Source organism: Balaenoptera ricei, chromosome 10 (assembly GCF_028023285.1).
Source record: "Balaenoptera ricei isolate mBalRic1 chromosome 10, mBalRic1.hap2, whole genome shotgun sequence".
Classification (NCBI taxonomy): Eukaryota; Metazoa; Chordata; class Mammalia; order Artiodactyla; family Balaenopteridae; genus Balaenoptera; species Balaenoptera ricei.
Window position 1 is genome coordinate 100974145 of NC_082648.1, and position 26950 is coordinate 101001094.

At 56.4% G+C, this 26950-nt stretch overlaps 1 protein-coding gene across 1 annotated transcript in view; it reads left to right on the plus strand.

Moving 5' to 3' along the window:
- The window catches only part of MPPED1 (metallophosphoesterase domain containing 1), a 64509-nt gene that overhangs the window by 35865 nt on the left and 1694 nt on the right, over window positions 1-26950 (plus strand). Inside the window, exons 3-5 of the mRNA XM_059934892.1 lie at window positions 4518-4743; window positions 23229-23344; window positions 25976-26089. Of these exons, the coding sequence (XP_059790875.1) occupies window positions 4518-4743; window positions 23229-23344; window positions 25976-26089 (456 nt within the window). The remainder of the gene's footprint in view (window positions 1-4517; window positions 4744-23228; window positions 23345-25975; window positions 26090-26950) is intronic.

The window sequence follows — 26950 nt, forward strand, 5'->3', positions numbered from 1 at the left end:
TCTACCTGCTGAGAGGCAGTGTAGCATGATGGTACCAGTTCAGGATGAGTTTGATGAGGCCAAGCCACAAAAACTGCCAAACTGTCCATTACCCTCTGTGCTTGTTCATCACTTTGTTATTGATTTGTGTAACCTCTCTGAACCTCCATTTTCCCAGATGTAAAATGGGGATAATAATACTTAAGTGTCTTTTAAGGTTATACACAGCTGGCGAGTTGCCAAGTCCAAGTGAACATGCAGACAGAGATGTGTCTGTGGCTGGACTTCCAGCTCAGAAGGGCATGGTGCTGGAAGGTTTCTGTGTTCACAAATGGATGAGCGCCCTGCCTCCAAGCTGTGTGGCACCCATCTCTTGGGGAGAAACCAGACAATATTTGAGGGTGTCACGCCAGCATGTTATGGCTCCTGCCCCCCACCTGGCTTTATGTCCCGGAGCTGATTCCTCCCTGGGAGGGAAGAAGCCTCAGTTACCTCCTCTGATCCGAGGTGGGAGGAACAGGGGAGAGCCCACAGCCTCCTGCCCACTCCTCAGTCCCTGGTAGTCAGGAGCTGCGGAAATAAATGAAACTGTATGGTTGGAGTAATTTGCTAATTTGCTTAAGTAACACCCCCGGTCAGAGACATGACATCAATACATTAGTGCGGCTCGGGCTCCCCGAGCCGGGGCGGTGCGCCGAGTGGGGTGGATGGATGCTGGAAGTGGAAACGCAGAGAACTAGTGCGGAAGGCAGTCGTGGTGGCCGCTGCTCCAGCCGCGACTGCACTGTGGCGAGGGGCTGGCCTGGTGGCCTTGAACGAATCTGAGCTGCTGACCCAGAGGTGTGGCGTCAGCTGGACCAGCACCTAGCATTGCTTCTCCCGTTCACCTGCTGCGGGACCTGGGCAGGTTCCTGACCGGGGACCCTCGTTCCCCAGCTTCGAGGCAGAAGTAACAGAGCCCACCTCGGGAGGGCCCAGCCTTTTACCGAGGGTGGCTGGCCCAACAGTGAGGTCCCGGAAATGGCAGGCTTCTCTGTGCTGTCCCCCACGACCCTTCTCCAGATGCTCAGGCCCAGGCAAGCCTCTCCCCTCCCCGCCGGCAGCCTGAGCATCACTGGAGAGAGGGGTCTCTGCACCGTGTCACCTGGGGTGCTGGCGGGGGCTCCGCTTTCCGGACTTCTGCAGGGACCTGCTTGGGATGGAGGTGGTGAAGCCAACACATCTCCTCTCTGCTCCGGATTCTCTCCTGTGAGGAGAACAAGAGGACGTCTCAGCATCCCTGGGCCAGGCTGGGATGACAAATAGGAGGATGGGTGAGGCGGGGAGGCAGAGGGGCCTTGGGGAGCTCATCCCCACGGCCTGGTTGGCAGCTCGGAGGGGCAGGGGCCAGGTCTGGTCCCTTTCATCTCCAGGGACTGTGGCCGGGGCCAGAATCCCCAACGCTGCTGGGAGTGGGCAGTACCTTAAAATGAGTGAAGTGGACTGGGTGTGAGTAGTAAGGACAAGTGGGGACCGGGCAAATTGCCCTCTGCTTCCTGTCTAAGGGAAGCAAGGCACTCAGCACTTGCCTAGGCCAGGATGGTGAGATTTTAAAATTAACTGATTGATTTTTAGAAAACAGAAAGAATGACATTTTATTGGAATTTCTCTAATTTTTAATGTTGGCAACAAATGCAAATTGAGAAAAGCCAAAAAATTATGCCAAACAAAATATGTCTGTGGGCAGGGCTGGCCTGCTGGCTTCTAGTTTGCAAACTCTGGCCCAGGGAAGCTGACTTTTTCTGAACATCAAAAGGCTTTGTGTGTTTCCATTCATTGTCTTGTGTAATCCTAGAACGGTCTTGCGAGGTAGGCATTATTCTTCCTGTTTCATGGGTGAGGAAACGGAGGCCCGGGGAGGTCAAGTCATATAGCCGGTTAGTGGCAGAACTGGGTCTGGGACCCAGCTGTCAGCCCCTGGAGCCCATGCCTGTCATCGGACAGCCTCCCAGAGTTGACAAACACCAAAGAAGAGAGAACGCTATTTTCTCAAACCTGTAAAGAAGTCTGGGTGGCCGGTGAGGCAGTGATGAACAGATTATGGTTTTCTGCTTGTTTTGTGAAAAACTTCTCTCTCTGTGCTGGGGTCCCCACCTCCTCTGTGGCCAGGCTGGGAGGCGAGCGGCCACCCAACAGCCCTTTGCCACGGCCATAGAGCCTGAGGCCAGGCAGAATGGGCAGTTCCCAACTGCAGGGGTGGGAGGGGGGTGGGCTGGAGAAGTTTCTAACTGGGTTCTGGATGCTTCCATTTCATTGCAATTAGAATATGATAATAGGTGTAGTTATGGTACCTAGAACTTCACTGTGTGGCTCAGCCATAAAACTCACCCTGCCTCTTCCTGGAGCTTCCACAGTGCTGGGCAAACGGGATTCTTCCTGGAACCTTACGGGGAGCTGAGTTTGATCCCACGTCTGTCGCAGCTGACCTGGTATTGTGGGCCTCAGTTCCCAGTAAGGCAGACAGTCCTCAGAATTTGGAGAAGAGGCATTTCTGGAATTGGGTTTCTGACAGAAGGCTCACACAGCAGAGGAGGTTGAGTTTCAGGTCATGGTCAAGGGTGAGAGAGCTCTGCTGTCCCTGGACTGTGTTACCCTTGGGTGGGACCAGCCACAGGGAAGGGGCTTGGTGGAGCTGAGGGCCACACGAGGCCCTTGGCCCCCAGAAAGGGGCAGTTACCAGGCACACTCACGTCAATCAGAGGGGAAACTGAGGCTCAGAGAGGTTAAGTGACTTGCTCGGATGAGAGGTGACAGAACCCAGGTCAGCTGGATCCAAATCCGGACACTTTGCCCTGTGTGTGCTCCTGTGGGAGTCATGGTCACTGGGAATGGAGAAGACGCCTCCTGAGGTGTGGATCTCTGTTAGCCCGGGGTTGTCCTCTGGGAAGGTTCCCTTTCACATCACCCTGGGACCCCCGGACGGGAGGCCGGAGCCAGAGGTGTGGCCACGGCTCTCGGTGGTCAGGATGGGGCTCTCGCCCTGGCCTTGTCGAGGGCGCCTTCCCGGGCTTTCCCCGAGTAGGTGGAAAGTCTGGGGTCACACAGGCCTGACTGGCTCAGAATCCAGCTCTGCCACCTCCTGGCCATGTGGCCTCCAGCACGTCACCCCGCAGCTTCCTGAGCCTCAGTTTCCGCGTCTGCACGATGGAGATGATGAAGGCTGGCTCCGCGCCTGACGCGTAGTAGGGCTGATACGTACACGGGGTCCTGCTAACTAGCCACTTACTGCTGAAGAATTCGGACAAAAGAAGCGACTTTCTTGCTGAAACAGACGCAGAGTAAAGTTTGGTGTCTTTTGTCCTGGCTCCTTCAGAAACCAGAGCTGAGGTCGTTTAGAAGTTCCATTCAGTGGCCGCAGTTACTTGTCTGTGAAATGGCTATGGAATGTCACCATTCTCCTGCCTGGACACCCCGTCTCCCCAAGGCCCCGTGCTGGGCTGGCACCTTCACACGCCCCTTGGTGTTTGCTTGACCCACCAGGGCACGCCCTTGGGGAGGGGGCAAGAAAAAGGCTTGGGCCTCGGGGTTCACCTTCGAAATTCATTTTTTAATCCTAATCAGGTACCATCATGACTCTTTCTCCAGGCCCGGAGAACCTAGCAGCTGAGGCTGGTGCAAGGTCGGGGGTCACGGGCCTGAGCCTGGGGTCAGGCTGGCTGCCGGCGGGTGTTGGGGAGCTGGGGCGGGTGGCGGTCAGTTTACTGAGGCCGAGGGGCTGTGGTAGCCTTGGGCGGCCGTCCTGGAACCCAGCCCATGGCCAGATCACCCGGGAGGCAGTGCACACACCTGCCTAGGGCATCTACAACGTAAGGCCCCAGAGAAAGAAAGGGGAAGAAGCACGGTGTTGAGGAACCGCGTGGCATTTGCAGAGAGCACAGCTGGAAGGACCCTAGTATTAGCTCAGTGTATGTTATACACGGACGGTTTTGTTTTGTTCCCGCTTAGACTGTGTTTTGACTTTGAATTCCGTGGCAGTAGGGGTGGGGACGGGCACTGTAATCTTTCCCGAGCGTAGGGTCTCCCAAGGTTTGACCTGGGCTCTGCAAAGAACTTGCAATTCCTGTTCATGTGGAAGCTAACGAGTCAGACCCCCAGGTGGAGGGGGCCTGAGACAGTGAGGCTGGCGAGGCAGGCCTGGGGGTCCAGGGCAGGGTCTCCTTCCAGTGGAAAAGTGGCCTGGACAGAAGAAACGGAGGTGGGTGAGTCCTGAGGATGGGGCCGGGTCCACTGCAGCTCAGAGGCCCTGCAGGAAACTGCCCAGCCCCGTCCTGCTGGTCTCGGGGGCGGGCAGCCTGTCACCCAGCAGCAGCGGGGGCAGGGAGGCCACAGGGATGGCAATCAGGCTGCCGCCGCCGCCTCTGATCAGAAGGCACCTGTCGGGAGCGAGGGTCAGCTCTGCCGGGGGGTCCAGGGGCTCTTGCCTGCCCCCTCCCCCCCGCACTGTGGCCTCCAGAAGCCAACAGCGATGCACCGTGTGTCTGTCTGTGTCGGCTCTGCAGGCAGCCTGCCCTACGAGTACAAGATCGTGATCGCAGGCAACCATGAGCTGACCTTCGACCAGGAGTTCATGGCCGACCTCATCAAGCAGGACTTTTACTACTTCCCGTCCGTGTCGAAGCTGAAGCCGGAGAACTACGAGAACGTGCAGTCGCTGCTAACCAACTGCATCTACCTGCAGGACTCGGAGGTCACCGTGCGGGGCTTCCGGATCTACGGCTCCCCGTGGTGAGTGTGCCTGGTGGGCGCTGTTCTGACCGCTGGTGACAGTGAAGCTGTGCTGGGGGGATGGAGGAGCTGAGGCTGAGTGCATGGAGGGAAGAGGGGCTGGGAGAAGCAGCAGAGAGACCCGGGGCCAGCTCTCCCCTCACGCTGTGTGACCCTAGGCAGGTCGCTGCCACTCTCTGAGCCTTGGTTTCTCCATATCTGGCAAATAATTCTATATGCTATACTGTCTCACATATAGACAGGTACTATTAGTATCCCCATTTTCCAGGTGAGGAAACTGAGGCACAGAGAGGGTAAGGGCCTGGCTGAAGGTCACACAAGTAGGAATGGGCAGAGCTGAGATTAAACCCAGGCAGTTTGGTTCCAGAATCCTTGCTTTTAACCATTATTCCATGTGCTAGGAATCTCCCTGTTGTCTGTCCCTCTGACACACACAGAAGATGCATAGGTGGGGGGGTGGTGATTGATTAGCCAGATTGAGGAGCGGCAGTCGGAATTTTCATGGAAGGCCAAAGTCCTGCTTTACTGTAATGGGGACGGCAGTTGTTTAAATCACAAGTATACATCAAGCCTTTTTTCCCTGTTGGGGACACAGAGCAATCAGACCTCATCCCTAGGCTCACCTGGCTAAGTGGGGATCAAGGTGAGAACAGGTCATGACGGGTCTGCGTGACGGTCGGTGTGTCCATAGTAACCCCCGTGATGATGGTGATGATGATGGTGATGGTGATGATGATGGTGATGGTGATGATTAAGATTATGATGATGTTGATGGTGGCAGCAGATCATTTCTGAACAATTACAGTAAGCTGGGCCCTGGGCTTAAATCTCCATAAGAATTGTCTCTAATCCTTGCTCAGCCTTGTGAGGACTGATATATTGTCCCCGTCCTGTAGTTGGATAGACCACCTGGCCCTTAGAGGCCCAGCTGGCAATGGCCACAGGGTGCCAAGTGCTGGTAGGGTGAGGAGGACACCATACACAGGAAGGAGAGACCTCATGTGCTTGAAAGAGTGGCTTGATTCCGGAAGGCTCCCTGGAGGGGATGGGGTGACCTGAACCACGAGGGAAGAGAAGGACATTCACAGGCGTGGAGGGGTTAGGGCCTGAGGCTGCACCATCAACCAGAGCAGCACATGTAGGGAGGCTGACGGGCGATCTGGGGGGACCCGGGGCCTGTCCGGGTGCAGGGACTTCAGGGAGAGCAGCTGATGACACAGTGTGGCTGGGAAGCCCTGGGGCGGCCCTGGCTGATGCCACACGGTGACCACCTGCTGCCTAGAGGCTATGAGGGGTTTAGGACATGGTCCCATCCTCCCAAGGCCTCCTCATGGGGCAGAGGGGAGATGCTGGACTGTCCTGCCTTCCTTGAGCCCCAGGAGATGCCTGCTGTCATCTCCCTGGTCCTCGCCGTGTACAGGGTCTCCACAAACCCTCCCAGCGGCCTGTGAGGTCCTGACGAGGACTGGGGTGGGGGGCCCTCAGGGATGTGATGAGCTCGGGGCCAAGGCCAGGAGAGGGGAGGAGATGGCCGAGTCTGCCTGGCAGGGCATGAGAGCCCAGACCGGGAGGGGAAGTCTGTTAGGCAAAAAACCAGAATGAGGTCATTGTCAAAGGAGGAACCAGCGTGAGCAAAGGCGTGGAGGTGAGCTGAGCACGATGGGAGGGGTGGAACGTGAGGTGCAGGTGGGGCGGCGGGAGATGAGGCTAGAGGGTCAGGAGGGTCAGGTGCCAGACCGGGGAATCTGGACTGGATCTCTTTGCCCAGTGGTTTCCAACACCCTGTCTCCCCTGCACACCCACATACCCACACACACCCACACCCGTACACACAACATTTTGTTTAAAGTTAGATTGCTTAGAAGTTAACAGCACGGCTTTGGAACCAAACTGCCTGGGCTCAATTCTTGGCCTCACCTCTTATGGGCTGTGTGACCCTGGGCAAGTCACTTAACTTCTCGGTGCCTCAGTTTCCTCCTCTGCACAATGGGAGTGATGGGGCACCTCCTGCAGGGGGTGGTTGTAAAGATGTAGGAGGGTTCAGCTGAGCCCAGTGGCTGCGCCAGGCATTCCACGATTGGAGACATCGTTCTTGTTATTTGCTACGTGGAGCCCCCTTCCATCACAGCCTTGCCCGGAACCCAGATGTGAGATGGAGGACAGCAGGGGGTGGGAGCCGGCAGGTGTCACTCAGTGTCCTTCCCACCCCACCCGGAGCAGCTCTGTGCAGCCCCACAGCTGGGCCCCGAAGAACCCCTTTGACGGCCAGCTCCCCAGTCTCCTGGCCGGGATGTCAGGCCAGCCCCGTGGTCCCCTATGCCAGCTGCAGGCCAAGTGCTGGTGCTGCTGAGGCCTGAGTGAGGCCGCTGTCAGCCTTGCTGGTGTCCAGCTGCTCTGTGCTCGAGCTGCCTGTGGTCTCTGCTTTGACTTTTGTGGCTCCAGCACGAGCAGTTCTGGACCTTTTAGTTGCAGGCCCCCTGGGGCCTGAGTGGGAGGAGCACCTGTCTTCTCTTTGACCCTTACCTGTCGTCCCAGCTGGATGCGCACCCCCGACCCCATGCCATGGCGGGCCCAGCACCAGGCTGCTAGACAGAGAAGGGACCCAAGGAGGGCTTGGTGAGATCCAGGAGGGCTCCCTGTTGGAGGGGGTATTTGAAGGAGGTGTGGGGTTTCCATGGGCGGAGGAGGCAAGGGAGGAGCCATATTTCGGAGCCCCTGTTATGTGCCGGACCCTGCCACCCTCTTCTTGGGCCTGCTGTTGGTTCACAGCCCTTAACGCCGAGGGCTAGACGGTACCTCGTCTGCATTCTGAGATGCAGGCTGTGAGCTGGCATTCCATGCAGCAACCCTGGGTTCCTTTAGGCCCCGTCTGGGGCTCGGAGCAGGTGGTGTGAGGTGAGACGTGGGCTCATGTGCTGAGGAAGTTTCACTAAATTTCCCCCTGTGTGAGCCAGTTGCTTGCATCTGCTTCCATGGCACCATGGAATTAATCCTGAGTTCCTTCTGCCACCTTCCCCCCTGGGACCTGCATGCCTGGGAGGGTGGGCCCCTGCCACCAGGCCCCCGGAATCTCAGCAACAGTAGTGGCTGGGCAGTTGGGTGGTAAGGGAAGGGTTGTTCAAATTGGGGTAACACCACCTCTTAGCTGTGTGACTCTGGGCAAGTGCCTTAGCCTTTCTGGTCCCTCTGTATAGGGCAATAATACTGCCCACCCTATAGGGGGGTTGTGAGGGCTGCGTGGGCCCGTCCAGATGAAGGCCAGGCCCAGAGTGTGGCCTTGGAGGTTGGCTGTCGTTATTATTACTGGGGAGCCGCTGGGGTGGAGACCAGGACAGAGAGAGCTCTGTTCCCGCTGATACCTCAACATCCCCTAGGGTAGGACCAGGCCTGCAATTACCTCCTTCTACAGAAGGGTAAGTAGAGGCCCCGGTGAGGACGTGGCTTGCCCAGGGCCACGCAGTGAGTGGTTCTCCTGGCTCTCGGTCTGCTCCAAGATGGAGGCCCTTTTATGAACGCCTACTGTGTGCCAGGCGTGGGACAACGTGCTCTTCGCGTGTTCCTTGGTCCTCTGAATAGCCTCAGGATGCACCTCGGCCTTGTTGGCCCGTTGAGACCTAGGGATCAAAATGATGTTCTCATGGCCACCCAGTGGTTGGTTAATTCATTGATCAAGTGTTTGTCCCATGGCCGCTCTGGGGACGTGCCGTGAGCCAGACGGATGCGGCTCCTGTCTTCACGGGGTTTTTATCCTCGCGGGAGACACATCAGCCACCAATTCCTTGATTCAACAAGAGCCACGGAGGAGAAGCTCTGGGAGCTACGGTCGGGGAAGTCTCCCCACAGGAGAGCCATAGATACAAGCAGCTCTGGGGTCTGGGAAGGGTGTGACAGGCAGAGGAAACAGCCCCGGCAAGGCCCAGGAGGCTCAGAGGGCTGTGGACGTGCTGGGGGCGGAGTGTGGCTTCCAGGGTCTCAGTGAGAGAGCGGAGGCCAGAGGCTGGGCCATCAGGCCGGGCTGGCGGCTGCCACGGTGGGTGGTGGCCTCACCCTGGTCTCCCAGCACTCAGTGAGTCGCAGCTCCTGTAGCCCCGCGTCCTCAGCCCGTGGGGACCTGGCACATCACACCCGAGGCCTGGAAGGGACACAGTGCTCGTGTGTGCAGAGCTGACTTTCAGTCACGCTTGTGCCCTGGACCCAGACACACCAGGGACGTCCCCACTGCCCTGACTCTCACTTCACATCTGACCTCGGCAAGTCACGTCTCTCTGAGCCTCTGTCTTGCATCTGGGCAAGGGGGCACCAGGGTCCTCTCTGTGGTGTCGTCAGGTGAAGCCACACTGGGGAAGTGGCACTTATCAGTCCCCAGGAAGGTATTCTTGGCCAAAGAACCTCGTGGCCTGGCTGCCAACTCTGCCTGGCTCGGTGGGGCGGGGGGGGGCTGTTCGCCATCCCCACTGTCTGTCGAGGTTTAGGCTGGGCGAGCTCAGCCCCCGGCGCCGGCCGCCTGGGCATATGGCAGCTTGTTAGGAGGGGCTGGACAGCAAAGCTGACAGTGATTATTATTAAATTCAGATGTTCAGGGTTTTCCTTTTCTTTTTCCCGTGCCCTTAACATATTGACTAACACGTGGAATACAGGCGACTTTAGCAGCATCGTAACACCAGCAGGCGGGGATCAGGGATCAAATAAACCAGTAGCCGTAAGTAACCTAATATCAGTGGTATCTGGGGCATGTAGGCAAAGCTGACCCACGCTGGGGGCAGACCTGTTCTGTGTCGTCCTACAAGGCAGAGCAGGGACACAGAAGGCAGGTTCTCATCAGTGTGGGAAGACTATCCCACAGGCAGGAGCCCAGAGGAGAGGCAGTGGGGCCTTACTGAGTGGTGAGCTGCCCGTTACAAGGGGCATGCAAGCAGAGATACACTGTGGTTGGGCCTGGTGTCCTCCCAGCTCCTCCCCCATGCAGAGGGCCACTGTTTCTCTGCCTGAGGCTGATGATCCCCTGTAAGCAGAGGAAAGCAGAGGGAAGCCCTTTTGGTGCTAGACTTGGGACGAGGTTGGCCTTGATATTGAGGACTCACCAAAGGAAGCTTGGAGGAGGAAGCAGACAGCAAACTCATGGTCGCCACGACCGGCCTTTCCTCTAAGTGTTACCACCAGGGGATGCTCTGCTTGGGAGATCGGTGGGTCAGATTTGAATGGTTCCACTTCTTGTGAGACACACACTCGGAGGCCCACAGTGGCCGTCAGGTGCCTGGCCCCCTGCAGGGCTCTGGAGACCCAAGAATGGGTCCAGCCTGGCTGTGTCCCCCGTGACAGACCACCATTACCAATCCCATTTTGCAGGATGGTCAGAGGCAGAGAGAGAATAATTTTTTAATGTGAATATGTCCTATGCAATATTTTAAATGTATGTACACTAAAAAAATTGTGTAAATTTGTCTGAAGTTCAAATTTAACGGGGCATGTTGTGTTTCGTCTGGCCACCCGTATCCTGAGACAGTTGGGTTCTGCCTGTTTTTCGAACTTTATAAAAATGGACTCGTGTTGTTCCACGACTGCTTTTTTTCACTCAATATTATGTATTTTTAAGATTCTTCCATGTCATCATGTGCAGTTGTGATTGGTTCTCTTCTCAATGCTGTGTAGGATTTCATCGTAGGAATATATCACGATTTATTTATCCATTCTGCCCAGTTCCCACCACCCTTGCTTTGGGCCCATTATAAATAATATTGCTATGAACATTCCACATGTCTCTTGGTGTACATAGAGATTTACTCCTGAATGTGCGTGTGTGTGGACACACACACACACACACACACACCCAGGAACGGAGTGGTCAGGTCATACACTGTACAGCTCTTTGGCAGAGGCTACGCCAGTTTTTCCCCTGTCAGCAGTGCCCTGCCTCACCTCCTTGCCAGGACTTGGTATTGTAGGCCTTGCAGATTGTACCCATCTGGTGGCTGTGCTGATATCTCAAGGTGGTTTTCATTTGCATTCCCTTGATGACCGGCGAGGTTGAGAATCTTGGCCACTTGGATTTCTTCTTTTGTGAAGGGCTCAGGTCTTTTGCCCATTTAAAAAGATAATTGGGTTGTCTGCCCTTTCCGTATTGGTTTGTAGAGATTCTTTATGTATTCTGAATGCAAGCCCTTCATCACATGTAATGTCTCAAGTGGCTTTTCCTCCCCTGTGACCAGCCTCTTCCCTCTCTTCATGGTGCCTTCAGATGACTAAAAGTTCGTAATTTTGGTGTAGTCAAATGTGTCACTGTTTTTCCTTGCAGTAAGTGCTTCTTGTGTCCTATTTAAGAAATCCCGCCCCTGAAGTCATGAAGATGTTTCCTTATTATCTTCCCAAATCTTCGCTGTTTTGCCTTTTATCAATATGTTTAGGTGTTGGGTCCACTGGCAGTGATTGCATTGATGGTGTGAGGTAGGGATCCCGTTTTGGGATTTTCCACTTGGCCTGGCACCAAATATGGAGATCATCCTTCCTGGCTGCTCTGTGTTGCCCTCCTTGCCTGGCACATGGGGGCTGTGTCTGGGCTATAGCCTGCTCCTTCAGCCCACCTAGCTCCAGGGCCACACTGTCTTAACTACTCCAGCAACCCATTTCTGTCATGTCTCTTTTCCCAAGAACAGTTGAGGCTCCAGGAGAGCAGGGACCTGAGTCCAGGGGAGGCTGCCTCACCACTTCCCCGGTCCAGTCCGGCGTGGGAGGGATGGAGGGCTCACTAGAGCCGCGTGCTTGCGCGACCACCCTCCCGGGGCACCGTGACTTTCTGGAAGTCATCTCTGGGCCCCTCAGATGCAGACTCGGCGCTGAGCCTTCGCCGAGAGCAGCTTAGAGGAAGGGGGCGGGAACCAACCGCAGAAGAAGAGGAAGAACTCAGCTGTTACAAAATCCTAAGTGTTAAAAAAAAATTCCGTATACATACCGTATTCATTTATGGGTTTTGGATGCATTTTTTGTTCTCATTTAACTGAAAACGGCCTTGATTTTTTTTTTTTTTGAAGGAGTGAGGGAGGGAGTGAAGTTGGCACGCAGCTAGTCCATCTGGTCTAATTACTTCTGGTATTTTGAAAGAAGGCATCTAAACCTGCTGAGACAGGAAACTTTGAGAAGTGGTGGCCGGGCCGCTGCTGGGCGTCTGGGCGCGGATCCTGGTCCTCAGCTAGGAGGCCTGGCTGTCTACGGGCAGGGCAGGGCCTGGGGCGCAGCCGGAGCCTCGGGGACCAGCTCTCTCCAAACAGCCGGGATGTGCAGGGCCCAGCTGAGTGACCTCAGGTCAGGATCCTGGCTTCTGTGAAATGACAACGGGACAGTCCCCTCGTGGGGTTGTTCTTAGGATTCAGAGAGGTCTTGTGCGTACGTTGCTTGGCACACAGGCATTCAACACACGGTGGTCCCACCTACCCCCCCCCAAACCTCTCCAGCTACTGCCTCGACTGCCCACAGCGGGGGCTGGGGGAGGTTGTGTACGTACAGCCTGCAGGGGCTGCGGGCACAGAGAGGGTGGCCCCTGGACAAGGCTGGCCGTGGGTTCTAGCGTGAGCCTTTGTCGTCCTTCCCTCCGCTTCCCTGTGTGCACAGGGCAGGCCCGCTGGGGGTGGTGGGTGCGAGGAGCAGGCAGGAACTGAGCAGCCTGGGAATTTAAAATCTGTGCCCTGAAGGTGCTGGGGCTCTGCTTGTTGATGTGACAGTAGCACAATTACTGTTCTCATTGCTGACCCAGAGGCTCTGAACTTATAGCTGCTCCAGCTACTTGAATTCTTCACAACCATGAGTGAGGTCTAACCCTTGTCCCCATTGTATAGCTGAAAAGACTGAGACCCACAAAATGAAGCGACTGGCTTAAGGTCCCACAGTAACTGAGAGCCCAGATGGGCCGGGATGGGAGGATGGAGGCTCTGCCCAGAACGGCAGACAGAGAGGTGCTAAAATAAAATGCTTTTTAAAAGACTTGATAAAATACATCTTTCTGGGAAAAAAGAATAGAGAGGATGAAATAATGAACTCCTAGCTTTCCCCTTGCTTCTCAATGCCTGTCACCATAATGTGGTCAAGGGGGTGCCAGTGGAGTGGGATCCTGGTGGCAGGACCTGAGACAGCCCGCGCTGCCCCCGCTGTCCCCGCCACCGCCAGAAGCTGATGGGAGACCACGGTGAGCCCAGTTTGGACTGCCGTCCCCCTCACTGGACTCTGGACCCTCCGTCCTTCTGGCTCTGCTTGAGGAATGGGTGGGCCTGGGGCTCAGTTCCCAACCACCTCACCCTTTGCTCTTTCTATTAAGAAAATCTTTTTAACCTCTCAAAAAAAATACTCATTTTTCAGTCTCTCCGGTAATTCTCCGAGGTGTTTGGGGTGTCGTAATTTGGGGTTGCCCGCTCACGTTCTGCAAGGCTCTATCTGGGGGATCCTGGGCAGCCAGGTGTGGGGGTGCCCCTCAGAGAGGATGTTTACCCCAGTCTGTGGGTGCACCTGGCCAGGGACCCCCTTCTGCTCCTTTCACGGGTCAGAGCTTCCTGGGCCCACGGGCTCACGGCCTGGGGAAGCCTGGGTCAGAGGCCCGGGGGAGGCTTCCCTCTGGTGGAGGCCTCCCCGCGGTCCACTCTTTCCCCGAGGCCCTCTGGGGACCCAGCTTTCTGGTCACAGCAGCCCCTGCTAACCACCGGGCCCTTCTCTCTTGTTGCTTCAGGGCCATGAAGACCCACATTCCCTGGTTCAGAGGCTGGCAGTCCCCGGGCATCTAGCACTGAGCTTATTTACATGTCATCCTGCATTTCTAGGTGGTTTCAGCACAGGCCGTGGCCTTGATCTGTTCAGACAAGAGAGGCCAAGGCTTTCCCTCCCCTTCAATACCTGAAACCCTCATTCAGCAAACTTCCCATGAGCCTGCTGCACAGTGGTCCCACCTGCTCTGCCTTTCACTCTCAACAGGACAAGGCAGGACTCTTTTCATCCCCGCCTCACAGAGGAGAGAGGTGAGGCGAGACGTGGGTTGGTCAAGCAACTGGTCCAAGGTCTCAGCTATAGGCAGAGGTGGTGCCAGGTTCCCGCCCAGGTGGGTGGAGTTGGGGAGCTCCGGGGGCGGCTGGCCTTGACCTGTCTCATCGGCTGCTGCTTCCCGGCCTGGCCCTGGCACCGTCCCTCCTGCAGCCCCTGTTGGGCTGCAGAACCACATGGGGCTGGCCTTGGGGTCCTAGGTCCCTGGCCCCGTGAGTGCTGGACGCTCCCTGGGCCCCGGGCCCTCGTGTTCTCCTTCCCAGGGCCCTGCCAGGGTGCAGCGAGTGAGGACCCCGGAGCGCTGGTCGGAGCATCACAGAACCTCAGCGGTACTTGCCTCCCTTCCCGTCTAGAGCCCGAATCAAGTTGGGAACAGCCTGTATCTGTTCAAGACAAGCTGGGAAGCCTGCTGACCGCGAGCCCTGCCCGAGCCTCAGTGCCCCCTTGTTTGGTCCTGTGACAGGGACACGACAGGCTTGGGAGGGTCCCCGAGGGACCGAGCAGTGTCCTCCCCCAGTGGTCACTTCCCTCTCCTTCCTCCACCGGATATTATACTCATCAGCCTTACACACGACTGGCAGTTGACAAATTTTGATGGAGGGAAGAAAATCCTCATGTCTGGACCCACACTGTGCTATCTCTGCACGAGCGTGTGCACACACGCACATGCAGACACGTGCCATACACGTGCACACACACACACCACATAACACACGCACACATGAGCACCCATACTCTCTCTCACACACTTTTTCTCACCTCTCACACTCAGCCTCTCTCACGCACACGGGATTTCTCTTCTGCTCCTTTCCTATCCTTATCGTTCTTGATTTCTCATTGTTGTTTTCTTTCTAGAAGGGCCCTCAGCACACATACGCACACTCTTCTACATGAGATTAATGTTTGAAACGAGTCCTCTGCCTTCTCCCCGCCGCAGAGGAGTCCCAGCGAAACAAAAGATGAATGATTCTGCGACTCGGAAGGGTGGGGGAAATTAATTAGGAATGACAAAGGACCTCGTTCTTTGGTTCCACTTATCTTGCTGCTGACTTGCCCTAAGTGTGTGTGGGGCAAGGTGTGTGACTGACAGTCCCGGGGACACGTCTCTGCTCCTCCTGGCCCTGCCCCCTCGCTGGCAGCCGCAGCTGCCCTGCTGCGGCAGCGTCCCCCCCAGACTCCCGCTCGGCTCCCAAGCCCGGGAGATGCAGAGAAGGAGCAAGGCAGACCTGTCTCCACCAGAACCGGGACGTCCCCAGGAATGGGGGCCACCTGTGGGGTGAGGAGTCAGCAGGAACTCGCTCGGGGGACCCAGGCATGTCACCGACCCTGAGCCTTGGTTTCCCTGCTGCAGATGGGAGCACGGCCTCACTGGAGTGCTGAGAGGGTCCCAGGACGCACGTGGGCCAGTGACACGTGTCATCCTCACCGGAGGTGCTCTCAGTGTTGGCTGTCTCTGAGAGAGGGCAGAGGCTGTATTTGGCTCCCTGGAAGTGGCCCCGGATAGCCTGGCCTTTTGGGGAGGGGGTACTGGGGCAGGAAGAACAAACAGATTAGGGTCAAGATGAGTGTTCGGCCTGCAGCGGGAGAGGGCGTGGACCTGGTCAGACTTGTCTGGGAGCTCAGGGGCGGCTGGCTGCCGGTGGGGAGGGGTCCCTGCCCCGCTCACACTGCAGCTTTCACCCCGCGGAAGAAGAGGCGGAAGTGGGAGAGCACCTGGCCGGTGGGGAGGTGGGGCGGGCCACTGTGAGAGGCTGTTCCCTCCCACCGCAGGGCAGCCGCCCCTGCCCTCACCTAGGGAGCGAGCTGCCTGGGGAGGCAGGGACGGTCCCCCGAGGGCGGTGAGTCGGGATGCAGCCGAGGAGGTGAGCATCACCTCTTGAGGCCGCGTCAGTGAAATGGGCACAGGATTCCCCCGGGCAGGTCGTGGCAGGGTGAGGGAGAATGGGAGGCTCAGCAGATGGCCAGAGTTCTGGTTCAGGTGGTGGTCCTGGTGGAGGGTCTCAGGGCTTCATGACGGCCAGGGGCTCTGGGGAGGGTGTGGGGAGGGGAGGGTTAATGCTTAGTTCTTCCCACCTGCCTGCCTGCCAGGTAGAGCACGTGTCAGTTCATTCCATCATTCATTCATTCGTTCATTCATTCAGGCACACTTCGTGCAAACCCACCCTGAGGTCCACCTGGGCCCAGCCATCAGTTTAGGCAGGATGGATTCAGGGATGGTTTGACCCGGGCCTGCCCTGAAGGAACCTGTATAAGGGCACTCAGAGCAGGGAGGGTCACTTGTGCTTGGGGATGGAGGTGATCAGGGGAAGCTTCCTGGAAGAGGTGGCCTTTGAGCCAGGCCTTAACAAATAATGGGTCATGGACTCTGAGGAGAGGCTAGGAAGGGCATTTCAGATGGCTGGAACAGTATGAGCAAAAACCCAGAGGTGGGGAAAGGCTGGGCCTTGTTCAGGAAACAGGATTGTTGTGACTGGTGGGTGGTGAGCTCATTGGGGAATCTGAGCAGGATGGTCTGAAAGGTGGAATGGGGCAGAGCCCAAGGCCCCCGCATGCCAGGCCATGAGGTTCGGGCTTGTCCTGGAGGTAATTGGGAGCCGTGGAAGGTTTTGGAGTAGAAGAGTCACAGGGTGAATGAGAGGCGGGGCACCAGGAACCAGAGTGCAGCCAGGCTCAGAGGGACAGGCAGGCAGCTGCCATTGAAGAGGGAGAACCTGGGGCCCAGCCACCCCAGCGGGATCCGGGTCAGCGGCCCACTGGGCACAGGATGCAGGAGCCAGGAACCCTGGTCCAGGTCCCTCTAGCCTACTGAGTGTCCTCAGACCCATGACTTCTCTGTGCCATCATTTCCTCATCTCTAAAGTGGGGGCCGCCTGATAGCTTTGTCCTGAGGGTTAACTGAGCTAAGGTGTGAAAGTGGCTGGTAAAGTGGGGTTTGCTGAGGAAGGTGGGCAGGATTCCTGGTCCTGTTGTCATCACTCTGAGATTGAAGCAGAGAGCACAGGCTCTGGAATCTGCTGTCTGGGTTGGAGCCCTGGCTGTGCCACTTGGTTACCAGGTAACCTTCGGCAATTCTCTATACCTCTGTGCCCCTCAGTTTGTGCATCTGTAAAATGAAGCAGTGATGGCAGTTGCCTCTCGGGGTGGATGTGAGGATTGGAGGCTCACGGAGAGCCTTTGGAGCTAGGCCTGTGTGGGTGTCCCCTCGGTGACCCCTTGGCGGCCTATCAAGGGGCCCCCCCCTCCCCTGGCCTCTGCCCTCAGGCGTTGCGTCCTGGCCTGGGTGCACCACTGGGCCCAGCTCTACCCAGGACACCCTGGGCCTCCTCCACCCACACCCCCCAGCATCCCTGGGAAATGGGGTGGCCATACTCCAGGCAAATTGAATGGCCCCTAGTGCACCCCCTTTCCCGGGGCGTGTGTCTTGCCTGGGGAGATGGGAAAACCAGAGCAGGGGAGGCTCTGCTTCAGACGTGTTCTACAGACAGGCATCGCCCCCCTCCCGTCTGCCACTAGGGAACCCGGAATTCACGCTTCAGGGGGAAACCGTTTAATGATTGGCCACGAGGAGGTCATTTATATTGGCTAAGCGGGCCTAATTAGACTGGATTCGAAGGTTACCGTAAGCGCACAAAAAAGCTGTTAAGGGGTTAACCTCTGAGAGATTACATTGTATTCACCGCTCTGTTAAAGTTTGAATTAATTTTTCCCATGGGTTTGTTCACATTCTAATTTTCAACTAAATGAGACATCTGTTTCAGAAAAGGAAAATTTGCTCTGGTTGTCATGGCAACTATCATTCTGTAAGAAAATTATTCCAATGGTTACTTTAGAACAGAAAGACAGAAATTCAGGACATAAAGCCGCCTGCCACGGCTCTGTCGGAATTCTGATCCATCCGACCTCCTCGGGGGTCTGTGATGTGTCCTGGACGGTGGGCGGACGTCAGAGCTCCTGGCCCTCAGGGCAGTGAGGCTGCATCAGGCGGCAGCTGCACTGGGGATGGGGACCGTGGCTCTGGCAGCGCCCACCGTCTCAGGCATTCGTGGGTCTCAGACCACGGCTGCCCCCAGGGTGGGTGGGGAGCTCGGGGCCAGGCTGGATCCGGGCTGCTTGGATGACAGGCCCTGCGAGCTCCCGCCTGCCCTGACCTCTGTCTGGAACCCCAGGCAGCCTCGCACTTCACCTGTGGCCCCAAAGGGCCCTGCTGGGCGAGGAGAGAGGGTCAAGTGACCAAACGCAGGATGCCTGGGACGTCGGGGCCGACTGCACCCTCGGGAAGGGCTGGTGCCCCCCATCCCTTTGGCTCCTCTTCCCATGACACAAACCTGGATGGACGTCATGCAGGAGTGGCCGAAGACTTTTCCAGACCCTGGGGAGTGAGGTCACCCTGAAGATTCCGCCTCTCCCGCTGCTCTGGCCCTGCTCCTGGCCACCCCTGAGAAAGGCCTCCCAACCTGCGGGCCGCCCTGAGATATGCCTCCTCTGGACGTTTCTGTGCATGACTTGACTCTTCCTGCTCCCCCCAAATTTCAATAAAGGCCAGAACATCCCCTTTTCCCAGTGACGGAGCTCCTGGGTATTTGGAAGCATTTTTGCGATAGTGGTGCGATTTCATTCCCTTACACCTCCTCCCACCCACCTTCTTTCCCTCCCCTCTGTGTCAGGCAATGGGTGGGGTAGAGCATCGAGCAAGAAGGACCCCTGTGCCCTCATGGGGTAAGATCTGGGGCCATAGGCATCCTTATCCCAGTTTACATGGTGAAAGAGTCTGGGAGCGTGCAGCCCAGGGGCAGAGCCAGAGTGTCTGATGCCAACTTCGGTGCCCTTGAGCAACCTCTCCGGTCATCCCAGGGGGCAGGGTGGATTCCAGCTTCCCAGGATTTGAGGTGACGTGTTTCCAAGAACCACGGAGGTATATCTATGGGGAAACGCCACCCCCAGAGGAAGGCTCGTTGGTACTGGAGGGGGAAGGTGACATAGGCAGGGGCTCGTGTGGGTCAGCTCCTGGGGGTCTGTGGGGTCTCTGATATGTTACAAAGTATCTTTTCCAAAAAGCCACTCCTTGCTGTGGCTCATGGGAACTCACAGATGCCTTCTCTCCATGCTGATGAGGCCTTGTCCCCTCTCGTAAATATTCGATTAGGTTTTTGAAAAATGGATGCTCTGCTTGGAAGGCAGCAGAAAGGCATTGCTCCTTTTGCTGTAAGCTGACGGGCTGTGGGCTTCTGGGGGGACTACTGGGCTTGGCTTTGTGAGCAGCGTCCAGGCTGCTGCAGCCTTCCCTGCAGGGACCCCGCCCTGGCTTAGCCGAAGTGGGGCTTTGAGTACGCCCAGGGTCTGAGGGCTTCAGAAATTGCAGAGCTGTGAGCTCAGTATGTTAGGGCTGCCAACCGCTTTTGACCAGGAACTGTGGTAGGAAAAGCATTTGTTTTTTTTTACATTGTGACTCAGTACACCCTTATGTGGGTGTCTATTTAAATATAAATATATTTAACTAAAGTATCCCTTCCCTGCTATGATGTACTCTGATGTTTTCTATTCTTTTTTTCCCCCTTTTCCTTTTATTTTTTTAAAATGCTGTTTGACCCTTCAAAATGCAGTTTGAAAAACCCTGCCCTGAGCCAAAGGTTTTTCATCCAGGTTCCGTGAGTGGGTTTCAGGAGGGGTCCATAGTAATGATGGTGATGATGATGGTGATGGAGATGATGGTGGTGGTGGTGGTAGTGGTGATGGTAATGATGATAATAGTGGTTATGATGGTAGTGGTGATGGTGATGGAGATGACGATGGTGTTAGTGGTGGTGGTGACAGTGTTGACGTTGGTGATGATGGTGTTGGGGATGATGATGGTGATGGAGATGACAGCAGTTGCAAAGCATTGGACCAGGCACTGTTTTAAGCACTTACATGGATTAATTGATTTAATCCTTTCAAAGCCCTGCTGAGGAAAAGGGTATTATTATTATGCCCATTATACAGATGGGGTAATTGAGGCATAGAGAGACGTTAAGCCACTTGCCCAAGGTCACACAGGTAGTTAGAGGTGGACCCATTCTAACCCAGGTCCGTCTGATCCCAAGATTCCCTCAAAGGTGGATGTAAAATTGTGTGTGGGGGGAGACGTTTTTCTGCAGAGGGAACCCTCAGCTTTCTGTAGAAGTGCAAAGGCAGGCCTGAGTCGGGTGTGACTTAGGGAGTAGGCGGCTTCCGAGGGACTTCCCAGTGCCACCCACCCAGCTGCCTTCCCCAGCCCCGGCCACCTGGTCTCATCACTTGGAGGGCACTTCCTGTGGGTGGGGATCCCTTGGGACAGCCCAAACTTGGGGGTGCAGACAGCTCCTGTGTGCCTGCCCTTCACTGTCTGTTTCTCCTCTCACGGGCCCAGAGGGCAGATCCCCAGGCCCCCACCTGTACAGGTGGTCCCCCTGGAAGCCACTCATGGCTGGGTGTGGGGGAACCCCCTCCCCCCACAAGAACAAGGCAGGAGCCACAAGTCTCCCTCAAGATCAAAACTTAGGCTGGTAGGGGCGTGGGGAGATGGTGGCCTGGCATGTTCTGCTCATTTTTAGTAAGTTTTCCTGGTTGGTACCTGGGGGCTTTCATTCCAGTGTTGGGGATCATGTTCAGCTTTGAAGTTTTGGCTGCAATCCCAAGGCAACAGGAAGAGTCCTGTTTGACATCCCGTTAACAAATTCATTCATTCATCCAGCCCTCTCTCACTCAGCACCATTCGTTAAACAAACACTTGCTCCTCCCCTGGGCAGGTGCCAGTCACTCGGGGTGAGAAGGAAGATGGAGCAGACAGGGCTTGGAAGGGTAAACGTGGCGTGGGGTCAGGGGCAGGCAGGAGGAGAGGAGGGACCCGGTGTCCCAGGCGGGGGTCACGGACAAGCAAAGGCTGGCAGCGGACGGGATCCCCCAGGTGTCTGAAGTGGCGAAAGCACCTTTGACCCCAAATGACCAACCAGTATGGCCACTCACCCTCTTCCTTCACAAGCCCACGTTCCAGGATTTGGCGCTGCAGGCTTGACGGCAGCTGGGAGAGAGGGTCGGATCTGGGTTCCAGAATGACTCCTTCACTGACCACTGTGTGACCCTGGGCACCTCCCTTCCTCTCGCTGAACCTCAGTCTCCCTGTTCAGAACCTGCCATGGTGGGACTAAAGCAGGTTCTCAAATGCTGTTCCATGGAACCCCTAGGGTTCCACAGAGGTGCATTGGGTGGCTGCCAATGAAGTAGAGACGTTGGGTCAACAGCTAGGGTGTCAGCCTCCCACGGAGGAGCTCCTGGGCCATGAGAGGGATGTTAGTGGCAGCTTTGACACATGAGAGGCTCTGAATGTGAAAGACCAGCCCCACTACCAACTTGTGTGGAGTATGTCAGCGAATGGACGTGAGGTGTCTGGCGTCACGGGGCCCAGATCCCTGAGTCAGCTCACTTCTCTGAGCCTCTGGGTCCTCATCTGAAAAATGGGAATAATCCTAGCCCTTAATGCACAGGATTCTTTTGACAGTTAGATAAACTTATCCCTATAATGTAATTAGATGGCACCTGGCAAAAAAAGTAGGTGTGCAGGAATTTTTAGCGACAATTTTTAGTTTCTACTCCTTGGCCCTCAGTCTCCTCATCCATAAAACAGAAAGAGAGAGACCTGTCTGCCAACCTTGCTGCAGATATGGAGGTCCTTGGGGTGGCAGGTGGGGAGGTGATGGTGGTAATGGTGATTATATTAGTTTCCTAGGGCTGCATAACTAATTATCATAAACCAACCGTGCAGCCTCAAACGACAGGAATTGATTCTGTCACAGTTCTGGAGGCTGGAAGTCTGAAATCAAGGTGTCACCAAGGTTAGTTCTTGCTGAGGGGACTAAGGGAGGATCTGTTCCGTGCCATTCTCCCAGCTTCTGTTGTCTGCTGGCAGCCTGGGGGTTCCTTGGCTTGTAAACACATCACTCCAATCTCTACGGCCATTGTCACATGGCCTTTTCCTCTCTGCGTCTCTGTGTTTTCACGTGATCCTCTTATAAGGACACAAGTCATGAATTAGAACCCACTCTAATCAGGTATGACCTCATCTTGATTACGTCTGCAAAGATCCTATTTCTAAATAAGGTCACATTCACAGGTACTGGGTTGATAACTTCAACATATATTTTAGGGGGGACACAATTTGACCCACCACAGTGATGATAGTAAAGTTGGTGGTGTTGGTGGTGATGATGGTGACTTTGTAAGTGCTAAAGAGCTGTTGTGTTAATGTGGGGAACTTATAATGACTTAGGCCTAAGGGCTGATTCTTAGTTGGGACACTTTTTAATTTTTTTTTTTTTTAAATTTATGGCTGTGTTGGGTCTTCGTTTCTGTGCGAGGGTTTTCTCTAGTTGTGGCAAGCGGGGGCCACTTTTCATCGCGGTGCGTGGGCCTCTCACTATCGCGGCCTCTCTTGTTGCGGAGCACAGGCTCCAGATGCGCAGGCTCAGTAATTGTGGCTCATGGGCCCAGTTGCTCCACGGCATGTGGGATCTTCCCAGACCAGGGCTCGAACCCATGTCCCCTGCATTGGCAGGCAGATTCTCAACCACTGCGCCACCAGGGAAGCCCAGTTTGGATACTTTTGTTGTAAAAGAAAACCCAACTCAAATGGCTTTCTGTTGGCCCATGTAACTGAGAAGTGCAGAGGTAGGGTGGGTGTCAGGTGCGATTTGATCCAGCTGCTCCCCTGGGCCACATGCACCAGCCATCTCCCTTTGGGACAGTTTAATAGGTACTGACGGCTCCCAAGGCAAGAAGCTCAGTGGTTTGTATGCAGGGATGACAGTATTCTTTTCTCTCATCACTGAAAGAAACGTCTGGAATTCCCTCCAACTGGCAGGATCTAGGTCACATGCTCACCATTGAACCCATCGAGGAGAATGACTTGCACTGATCAGTCTAGGTCTGGGTTGGGCGACAGGTAGGAATTCCGTTAAATGGCCTCGGTCCACCCAGCCCTGACCTTAATGTTGGGGGTGGACTCAGCCCGGTGGAGCCCCTGCTGGGAGCTTTGGGGAGAGGCAGGAAGGCGCATCCTCCGCCTGGGACCCCCCCTCTCTTGGCTGGGGCTCCACCTGCCCCAAATGTAGGAAGGAGGATGGATGGAGGAGCATTTTCCCACCATGGGGACAGGTGAGAATGTTCTCTGAATTTCCTTAGAAGGGCTTGGAACAAGAGAGGCCTTCGGCAGAAGTTGATTTTCTTTTTAACTTTCATTTTTAAAACTTACATAGATAATACTTGTTCATCATAGAAAAAGGAAAAACGCTGGTCGATATCTGGTCAAGTCCAGGTGAATCCCCACCTTTCCCCGGACGGGAGGTTCTGGGCATCCGGCTGGCCCTGATGGCCGTTTGGCACTGTGGCCTGCTTCTCCTGCCGTGTCACTGCCCCCACTCTCGGTGGCCCTCTCTGACCCACGTGCTCTTCTCCCACAGGCAGCCCTGGTTTTACGGCTGGGGTTTTAACCTCCCGCGAGGCCAAGCGCTGCTCGAGAAGTGGAACCTCATTCCCGAAGGCGTAGACGTCCTGGTAACCCACGGACCGCCGCTGGGTAAGACTCAGCCGGCCCTGGCTCGGCTGGCCGGCCCCGCACACACCTGCTCCTGCTGGGGGAGGACGCAGGGGGTGTGGGTGCTGGCGGCGGGGGCGTAGCTGGGCCTGTCGAGGGGAGCTGCGGACGGGCTCTGTTCTGAGTCCAGCTTGCTGGGGCACCAGGGACGGGTCACCCCGTCGTGGCTCTTATTTCCTGAGCACCGACTGTGTGCCGGGGGCTCGATGTGTCACCTCCTCACAGCCGCGCGCTGAGGTCAGATCAGCTGCCCCTTTTATACACGTGGTACCTTGGAGCTCGGGGAGGTCAAAAGGCAGGCTGGGCCCTTGACTCTCCAGACCTGAGTCCTGGGGGCTGAATACCACCAAGGTCACTCTCACCGGGCCCCATCCCGTGCACCCCCCTACCCCATCAGACCACCCATCCCACAGTCCCCAGGGCCTGTGATCCCACCACCAGCAGCTTTCCTTCCCGGCCCCTCGGCCCTGCTCTGGCCCAAGCTGATGTCACCACTCGCCTGGTCTCCGTGTTAGCCTGCCGTCTGCCACCCAGGCCCCTTTCTCAGCCTCCCCTCCCCCTTTCCTCACACCCGCTTCCTGCCCCTCAGCTCGTCCCTTTGATTCTACCCCCAAACTGCATTCCAGCTCCTTCCTCTCCTCTCCACCACTGCTGTCCCCACCTCGGTCCGTGCCAGTGTCTTGTGTCTCTTTGATGACCAACGTGGTCTCCTCACTGGTCCCCCAGCGCTGAGTCTTGCCCCACTCAGTCCACTCTCCTCACGACAGTAGGAGGGAATTCTCTGAATGGTCCGTTACGCCATGCCATCCCTCTATAACCCTCTGTGGCTCCCTCAGTCCTTAGAATGAAGTCCAAACTCCCATCAGTCCTGCCCAGACTGGCCTCTTCCCCCACACCAATGCCTCCACCAAACCTGTCATCACTCCCTTGGTGTTTGGGGCTGGGCTGGGCCGGGCCATGCGGGACCAGGAGCTAACCCGATGCAGTGCTTGCCTTGAAGGCTCCAAGATGCCGGGCAGAGGGACACCGAACGGCCAGGCCCAGTGGGACACGGTCAAGGATGAGGGAAGCCTGAGACAGAGATCATTAGAGGAGGCCCGCAGAGGCTGACAGAGAGGGTGGTCTCAGCATCGGGTCTGGGAGAGGCAGGGAGGGAGGTGGGTGCGGGCAGGACGTCGCAGGTGGGAAGGGCTGTCAGGTGAGGCCCAGTGCAGCTCCAGAGTCATTCGCTCAGATACGTGTTCAGGGAGAAGCTGCCTTGAGCATCTACTGTGTGCCAGATGCCCAGCCAGAGCCCTTGGCGCCTCCCTCCACCCTCACAAAGTGCTGAAATGAAGGCTTTCTTACCCCCATTTCCAAACGGAGGGAGCCCCGAGGTCCAGGTCCCTGACGTGGTTTAGGCACGACACGTGGCTTCTAGTGAGGCTCTGAGGCAGGCTTTTTTGCTTCCTTCCTCCCTCCCTCCCTCCCTCCCTCTCCTCCTTCCCCCCTTTCTACCCCTCCATCCACTCCTCCAACAGCATTTTCTGGGTTCCTGCTCTCTGGATGCCTCACCACGCCTGCTTCACACACAACACACAGCTCCTGTTTTGGGGGCGCCTGTGTGCTCAGCCCAGCCCAGTTGTTGGATGAATTGTTGAATGTGGCACAGAGAGGTTAAGTGACTTGTCCAAGGTCACACAGCCAGTAGGTAGCAGAGGCTGGGACTTAAACCCAAGTGTCTGCTCCAAGCCTGTTCCCTGCCTACTCCCCACCTCTCCCCTGCCTACTCCCCGTCTCTCCCCTCTTCTTCCTTGTCTTCCTTCTTCTTTCTCTCCCTCTCTCCCTTCGTCCCTCTCTCTCTCCTTCTTTCTCTCTCTCAGCTCTAAGTCAGGTCCATTGCAGCCTGTCTGATTCCTTGAGTGGCAGGATTCCTCTTCCCCTTCCCACCAGTTGTAGAAACCTGTTTCACCCGCCTGAGCAGAGAGGCTGAGGTGAACCCTAGCTGTCCGCTTGGAGTTATCAGTTGTTCTCCCATGGTTTGTGTAGCCACGTGAGGATAATAAGCAGCCGCCATATGGGACGGCTCCGCGAGGCTGGCAGTGTGAGCAGACCCAGACATGGCCCACGTGCTCGAGGCTGCAGGGGATGAAGAAGTTCATTTTCATGATTTTGCGATGTTTGTTTAGAAAGTTTCCAACATGGAAATCCTGCTCCCGGGTTCCGCTCTGCTGCCACCTGCTGGGGTGGCCTTGGGCCTCCGCTGTCCCTCTCCGGCCTCAGTTTGCTTCTCTCTGCAATGGGTGGATGCCAGTCTTGAGACCACTTTGAGCATGAATTGTCTGGGGGGCTCACAGCTGTCGAGACTGCTCCGTCCCCACCATGCCTGGCCTACTCGGGCTTTTATAAGTGGGCTCTCTGTGCTGCCCTGCAGGGGAGGAGCCGGGGAAGCAGGGGGGGATGAGGCTGCAAGGCCCCAGGCAGTGCAAGCTGGAGCCACGCTTCCCTCCCTGAGGCCGAGGCAGGGCAGGGTGGGGAGAGCCGGGCAGGCGGGGTCCAGGACCACCGTGTCTCTGAGATTGCAGAGCTGCGGCCTGGGCCCCATCATTGCCCTCCTGCTGTCTCCCCTGCCAGGCTTCCTGGACTGGGTCCCCAAGAAGATGCAGCGGGTGGGCTGCGTGGAGCTGCTCAACACGGTGCAAAGGCGCGTCCAGCCGCGGCTGCATGTCTTCGGCCACATCCATGAAGGTCAGCGGGGGTGGGGGCCTTACCTGCAGGGGGGCGGGGCGCCTCATTGGCCCTTCAGTGGGGGCTGTCTCACCTCCCTTGGACCCAGTCACCTCCTCCCTGGCCAGAGGGAAATAGCCCATTTCCTACATACACTTCGTAAACGCCTATCCACGTGTCGGCTGTCAGTTAGCTATTGCTGAAATGTTTTGTCACAGGGAGATGGAAGAAAAGTCTGGCAAAACTTAGAAGTGAGTTTTACTTCCTTGGAGCCCTGCAACTCTGCCCTGCCTCCTCCACCCTGGGAAGTCTTCGGAGACGGCTGGGGGCTTTTTGGAGGAGGGGACATTTGGATGTGACGTGGAGGAGGTGTTAGCTTTGGGGGCACACTGTGAGCTCCTACAGGGCACGTGGCCCTGTCTTGTTGCTCACATCCCTATGGCCTGGCATACAGTAGGTGTTTAATGGATGGGGAGGGCTGCCTACCTGCCCAAGGGGCTTTACTGGCATCTCCCCCCACCACCGCCCCCCACACACAGACAGACGTGAGGTTCTGCCTTCTGTCCTGGGGGCAGGACCCCTTGCTATGTCCACATCACCTCGGGGGAGTGGGCAGGGTGGCCATGAAGGTGACTGGTGATGTCGGCTCCAGCCCTGACTTCCCCGGCCTGTCACTGCACAGGGCTTACCTCATTAGACCTCAGGCTTCCTCACTGGAGTCTGATTTCACCAGTTTGACAGATCCCTCCTTTTGCTCTTTTTTGAACTTTTATCCCACCTGTCCAAGGCTTCCTGGTCCCATTGTACCCTGCCAGGAAGCACATGGTTTTCCTCCAAGCTTGTCTCCTGGCCTCCTGAACCTCTATCTGCTTTGGGCCAGGG